The following is a 7,405-nucleotide window of genomic DNA, read 5'->3' on the forward strand; positions in this document are numbered from 1 at the left end:
TTGTTTTTAAAAACTCTTTTTTTTTTTTTTGAGTAGGTCAGTGAGGCAGTTTCATTAGTCCTAGTTGTCCTGGGCCCTGGTATATAGATCAGGCTGGCCCAGAACTTACAGTGATCTTCCTTCTCCAGCCTCTTGAGTTCTGGAATTCTGATTATGCAGCCAGCTTGGTGACTGAATAAACCAACAACTTTGTATATGCAAAACAAAACAAAATTCACTTAGTATTTTAATAGATATTTTCATGTTTAATAAAGCCCTGGCTATGGTTGCTTGACTATATTATTCATGATTTAAAAGCCCACAATCATTTGAAAGTAACTTTTTGCATTTTTATTACAGGTAAACTGGGATATTCACATTGTACAGAAACAGAGGTAAGAGAAATATACAAATATTTATGTAAAACAGCTTATATGTGTTGGGATGACCTGAGTAGTGAACTATTGCCATGGGCTTCTCAGTTTTCAGGTTAGGTTATATTGAGAACAGATACATATCTTCTCTGTTCAGGAAGAACAGATGTGAAAAGAACCTGTCCTCTTGTCTACAACATGAGAAGAAACAGCTTAAACATAGCTTATTTCCTGTATATAAAATTACTTAACATCCAGAGCCCCGAATAAGAAGTATTTTAAGAGAAGTTTATTTTGTTTTTTCGTAATACAATCTGGTATATCATAATAATAACGTGCTTGAGTATGAGAACCTCCACAGTGCTTCTTTAGCAGAACAAAAATTAGGATATGGGCATTGCTCCAGTGAGAAGAAGAATGTGAAAGGCTTCCTTTCTCCCTTCCTTTCTTTTTTCTTCCTTCCTTCCTTTCTTTTTCTTTTTTGGTTTTTTAAGACAGGGTTTCTCTGTGTAGCCCTGGCTGTCCTGAAACCTACTTTGTAGACCAGACTTTAAAGAGATCCACCTGCCTCTGATTCCCGAGTGTTGGGATTAAAGGCACACACCACCACTGCCCAGCTTGCTTGGTTATTTATAAACAAAGGTTCATGATTTTAAGATAATTTTGATAATTTTATTCCATATTTTTATGTGAAATTTCTTGTGATTGTTTGTGTTCCTTTCAAGGATAACATTAGATGTCAGGCTGCCTATGTGAGTGCCATTCTATCTGGTAGCAGAACAGCATTCTTAGACTAGAGTGTTATCAACCTTGTTAATGCCTAAGTGTTTAAGAAATTGTGTGTCTACTTTTATAATACATCTGGATATTGATAATGGCTTTCAGTAAATTTTAACATATTTTATGTAAAATGCAAATTTCTTTAAAATGATATTATATAAATCAAAAATCATTCTTTTTAAATTCAATTTATTTTTATATTTTCTACTCAACTTTGAAGGTACAAATATATTTTCTAAATTAGTTTTTAAATGAATTAAAGTGTAATTAGGCTTTTTGTATTTTCCACACACTATAAGGTGTAGGATCAGTTGGAGTCAGAAGATAGAAGTTTGGTTGTAGTTTCAGGGTCTGTGAAATTTTGAGTGATGCACTTTTTCATCCCAGACCTAAGTCTATAAAATATTTAGGATAATTTCTGTTAAACTCATAGGGCCATGGAGCTGTAAAGAGAGAGTATCTGTGGAATATGTCATTAGCTCCCAAGGCACTGTTGTAAGTTAAGAGTATACTGACACGGTCTGTGTCCATCTGCATTTGGTACTGAATGTGGTCCTGGTGCAAGGCTTGTCCTAAGTCTCATCATTCTGTCCTGTTGTACTGCCATGAGGTGAGCATGGCTTAACACTGTTTCCTACTGGCAATGATGACTGTCAGACTACTTGCAGAAGCAAACATGAGAGCTGGCTGTCCATTCCTAAGGCCATTATAAATTTAGAAAGTTGTAAAAAAAAAAAAAAAGGTGCTTTTAATATTTTTTGTTAAACAATAGTTTTTTCTTCCTTAAAAGTGTTATTTATATTAATGTGTTCAGGTTAAAGTCGTTAACTTAGTATCTTTAATTTTTTTTGTTTTGATTTCTAGCATTGTGAACACTAGTAGTTTACATGATGCATCCATAATTGCTCTTTAGCAGCAATTATTATTATTTTAAAGAGGTTGGAAAGCCAGGTGCTGTTGGGGTGAAGAGCACCTGCAAGTGCTACTTGGTCCTGAGAAGATGGAGTTGAGGGAAGAGAGGAAGCCAGAGCCCTGAGGCAGCAGTGTGAAGTCACTACGGGGATGGGGATGGGGAGGGGCATATAAAAGCTAGTTTGTACTGGGCTGGGATTCTTTTTTTGAGAGCCTGTCTTGGTTGCTGAGTTGACTTTCTCTTAAGGAAGGAGACTCCCATATCCTAGTGTGAGGCAGAAGCTTTTCGTGCTCTCACTGGCGGAAAGTCCAGACTAAGAATGTATGGAGCTAGCTGTGTCAGACTACTTGTCTGAGCTAATGAGTGGGTGGTGGTGGTGTCGGGGTGGAAGGGGTGGTCTGTGCCCTCTCCTTCCAGCTTTCTAGAGTCCTCAGCCACAGTGGGTTCCTGTGAAGAAGGGCTGGATGAAGATGGACCATGCCTTGATGTAGCACGTTGTTATTTTTCCTTGGAAGGGATCAGGAAGATCCTGATTCCTAAGCAAGGTTCATAGGCTAATGGAGGAAAATAAAATTCCCTTTTCTGAGGCTGAAAGAGCCTGATCAAAGCAATGTAGTCAGCATAGAGTTTTTATAGCACATAAAAACCATGTTAGGAATTATCTTTTAGTTTTTAAATATGAATTTTAGTTTATTCTTTGAGATTTCATAAATGTATATAATGTATTTTATCAAAGTCACTCTTACTGTCTTTCTCCAACTCCTCTTGGATCCCCTTCCTCCCCTGTCCTCAAGTCCCTTTAAATAAAAAAACAAAAAACCAAAAAAACAAAAAACAAAAAAACTGCTGAGATAATTTGTGCTGCCCTATGTGCGTGGATTTGAGTCCATCCACTGGGACATCAGTCTACCAGTGGCCACACCCTTAAAGAAAACTGACTTTCCCTGTGCTGGTTAGGTTTTGCTTCTTGTTGTTTGGTTGGTTAGTTGGTTTATTTTGTCATTTTGACATAAGCTAGGTTCATCTGGGAAGAGGAAACCTAAATTGAGAAATGCTTCCATCAGATTTTCTTGATTAATGATTGGTGTGGGAGTGTCACTGGGCAGTGACAACCCTGGGCAGATGGTCCTCAGTTGTATAAACAGGCTGAGCAAGCCATGAGGGGCAAGCCAGTAAGCAGTGTTCCCCTGGGGTCTCTGCTTTAGTTCCTGTTCCTGGTTGAGCTCCTGCCCTGACTTCCCTTCGTGATGTAAGTGATAAGATGAAATAAACCCTTCCTCCCTTGCTTTCGGTTATGTTTATCACAACAATAGAAAGTAGAATATTTCCCTAGCAGCCATCAACTGTCAATAAATCTTCAGCCAGAGGCAGAAGCTTATAAGCCCTTCCTCTCGGCCCATGTGAAATGTCAACTGGCTGAATCTTGTGCAGGTCCTGTGCAGGCAGCCACAGCTGCTGAGTTCATGAGTGCGGCTGCCCTGTCATGTCCAGAGGACACCTTTCCACCCTGTTTCTCAAGGACCTCCAGGTCTTACTTTTTCTGTGGTACTCACTGGACCTTATGGGAAGAGTGCATGATAGAGATATCTCATTTATGGCTGAGCACACTGCAGATATGTGTTCCTGTGCTTTGACCACAGTATACTATACAAGGAAGCTTCTCAGACGAGGGCTGAAAACACTTGTCTATGGTATAGGGGTGTGTATTTAAAGGACAATTTGGTACTATGACTATTTGATGAAATATTAGTAAGGTCTCTCCTAGTGCTTGTGAGCTCACTGGCCATGAGTTTATGCTTAGATTATTGTACCAGGGCGCTGGGTTTCCTCCTGTGGAAAGGCCTTAAATGTAGTATAAAGTGCTGGCTACTCTACTAACATTCCTGCTAACTATTGCACCCATGAGGATATCAATCTTGCATATGCTGGCCATTATTTGTGGCACCCAGGGTTCACAGCTGGGTAAGAGTGTTGCTGGCATCCCTACGGCAGCTTGCAGATCACTTTCTGGTACCATTAGAGCTAGCCACTAGGGAGGAAGCTTCAAGATGAGCACTAGCTTGATGCCCTGTGGTCACTGTGTGGTGTCTTCAGCAATAGGGTCTTACCTACCAGGGAGTTTGGGAAGACATGTAGAAGCAATGGCAGTATCTAGGGTTGTTTGGGGTTATGCCTTAGGGGACACACACAGTGCCCCACCCCATTCCCATTAGTTTTTGTTTTGTTTTGTTTTGTTGTTGTTTTGAGGCAGGGTCTCTTTATGTAGCCATGGCTGCCCTGAAACCCTAAGTAGACCAGGTTGGCCTTAAAGTCACAGAGATCTGTCTGAATTTGTCTTCTAAGTGCTGAGATTAGAGGAGTGTGCCACTATGCCCAGCTGGTTAGTTTTTTGTTAACTTGATTCTAGCTAGGTTCTGGGAAGAGGAAGTCTAAATTAAAACGTCTCCATCAGATTCCCCACAAGTCTGTGGGGAATTTTCTTATTAATGATTGGTGTGGGTAGTGCTACTCCTTGGCATATGGTTCTGGGAAGATTAAGAAGTGTAGCTGATATTGAACCTAGGAAGCAAGCCAGTAAACAGCATTCCTCTATAGCCTCTACTTCCGTTTCTCCCCTGACTTCCCTTCGTGATGGACTATAAACTGTAAGCGACAATAACTCTTTCTTCCTGAAGTTGCTTTTGGTCATGGTCTTTTATCACAGCAACAGAAACTTAGCTAAGACACCCCCTCCCAACAGCTAAGGGAAGGTAGGTGTTCCTTACTGCACTGGACTTCTTATTAGTCAAACTATGGCTTCTGGGAGCTCGTAATCTCCCATGTAGTATAATTCTCATTTAATCCCCCCTACCTGGCCTCTGTGTGTGTGGGGGTGGGGGGGAGAGAAGCTTATAAAACGGGAAGTTTCCTTTTGTGTGTTTAGACATTAAACATACTGTGTCTTGTCTCTTTTCTGCTCTCTTCTGCTCTCACCGGCCCCAGCCTCTTGTTTTTACTATAATTCCTTCTTTTAAATTTATTTTATTTGTGGATGTTTTACATTTATGTACTTATTTTGTGTGTGTGCTCACACATGTTTGTAGAGATCATTTTTGAGAGTCATTTCTCCTTCTGCTATGTGGTTTCTGGAGGATCAAACTCAGGTAGTCAGGACTGGTAGCACGTACCTTTAATAATGGAGCTATCTTGCTGGCCCCTGTAATTTTCTTTTTAATACTTTTCCTAATTCATAGAAACCAAAGTGAAATTGAGCATAAAGAAAGCCAGGAGAGTATATATAGCTATTCAGTCAAGCCTTTTTCCTTAAGGCAATCTGGTATATCTTTAGATCAAGCGTTTTATCACATCTCTCCCTTTGGGAAGGTTTTCTTATTTTCAGTGATGGGTTTTTACCTCAGGCCCTGGCATATGCTAAGCCAGTGCTGTTCTTCGAAGCTATGCCTCAGCCACCTGGAACATGTCTTCACATACTTGACTGCTAGCGTTCTCAGCATTGAAGTTTGTTCAGGAAATATCCCTTGTCTGTCCCGTCCTGACTGTTTTTGACTTTGAGACAGGGTCTTGCTGTATAGCCTAGGCTGGCCTTGAACTCACTGTGTAGCTCAAGATGGCCTTACCCATGCAGCTGTGCTCCTGCCTTAGGCGTCTGTATGTCAGGGCAACAGGGATGCACCACTGTGTAAGGCCAGCTTTCTAGGGAAGGGAAGTCTTTCATATGACTTAAATAAAGGCATGGTTTTCCATGCTGGCCTAGAACTCACTCCCACATCTGCCTCCTGAGTGCTGGAGTTCAGGTATGTGCCATCATGCCAGGCTTCAACAGGAATATTTAAAAGCTTTAAATAGACAATTAAATTTCCCCTACTTTTTCAGCTCTTATTTTTTAAATTTTAATTAAAATATAATTACAGCATTTCCCTCTTCTCCCCCCCCCAAAAAAACCCCTCATGTTCTCTCCCTTCAACCCTTCCCATACACCCCCACTGTTTCTTAAATCCATGGTCTCTTTGTCTTTTATTATTGTTTTTACATACATACATATATATAAACACAAATATATGAACACAGCCTGCTGAGTCTGCTCTCATGTTTGTATGTAAATGATTTCAGACTAAAAAACAACTTAGTTTTTTAACATATAATTTACATACAGTGAAACTCATCCTTGTGAATTGTTTCTTCCCATGTTTTATGATTACATTCCTTTGTTAACCATCCTTATAATGAAATTCTATCATCTTTGAAACTCTCACCCCCGTTTTTCTTCATATCCCCTTCCTAGTAGCCACCAATCTCTGGCGCTCTTTTTAATGCTTTAAGGAGACCTCCACTCTCTTCCTACAAGTGGCTCACAGCTCCAGCTGGTAACTTATAAACTTATAAATGGATGACTGACCTGTGCTTGCACTTGCCTGTCCAGAAGGCTTAGGGATAGCTTTTAATACTGCCATTTTACAAGTTTTTCTACTACTGTTATTTATACAGTATGCATGGATTGTAATCCTTGGTGAACAATGCTGAACACTTTTTTCAGATTGTAACTTAGTTTGTAATCTCCAGTTTCAGCTTGTTCCATTCTGTCTTGTATTATTTATTAACTGCTGCCAATTACGTAGCATGAGAGCCTTTTCCCTTTGAGAGGAAAGTGACTAAATGACTAACTAGAACAGGCTGCTCTTCTTGTGCCAGACTGGCTATATTTTAAGTGGACTAGGTTAGTCCATTATATAACATTAGGCTAGTTTTTATCATTACTTAATCTTGATAGACTTTTTATTTAATTGGGCACTCATGGATAAAGCTGATTGTAGGGGGCTAGAGAGATGGCTCAGTGGTTAAGAGCACTGATTGCTCTTCCAGAGTTCCTGAGTTCAAATCCCAGCAACCACATGGTGGCTCACAAACATCTGCAATGGAATCTAATGCCCTCTTCTGGTGTGTCTGAAGACAGCTACAGTGTACTCATATACATAAAAAATATATATATATCTTTAAAAAAAAAAAAGCCGGGCGGTGGTGGCACACGCCTTTAATCCCAGCACTTGGGAGGCAGAGGCAGGTGGATTTCTGAGTTCGAAGCCAGCCTGGTCTACAGAGTGAGTTCCAGGACAGCCAGGACTACACAGAGAAACCCTGTCTCAAAAAAACCTAAAAGAAAAAAAAAGAAAAAAAAGCTGATTGTAATTTATACAATAGAAGAAAAACTAGGGGGCTGGAGAGATTACTCAGCACTGACTGTTCTTCCAGAGTTCAATTCCCAGCAACTACGTGGTGGCTCACAACCATCTGTAATGGGTTCTGACGCCCTGTTCTGAAGACAGCTACAGTGTACTCACATACATAAAGTAAATAAATAAAT

At 40.1% G+C, this 7,405-nt stretch overlaps 1 protein-coding gene across 1 annotated transcript in view; it reads left to right on the forward strand.

Moving 5' to 3' along the window:
* The window catches only part of Spire1 (spire type actin nucleation factor 1), a 138,512-nt gene that overhangs the window by 25,305 nt on the left and 105,802 nt on the right, over positions 1 to 7,405 (forward strand). Inside the window, exon 2 of the mRNA XM_028774208.1 lies at positions 340 to 374. Coding sequence (XP_028630041.1) covers positions 340 to 374 — 35 coding nt within the window. The remainder of the gene's footprint in view (positions 1 to 339; positions 375 to 7,405) is intronic.

This window comes from Grammomys surdaster, unplaced genomic scaffold (assembly GCF_004785775.1).
Source record: "Grammomys surdaster isolate TR1022 unplaced genomic scaffold, NIH_TR_1.0 239, whole genome shotgun sequence".
Taxonomy (NCBI): Eukaryota; Metazoa; Chordata; class Mammalia; order Rodentia; family Muridae; genus Grammomys; species Grammomys surdaster.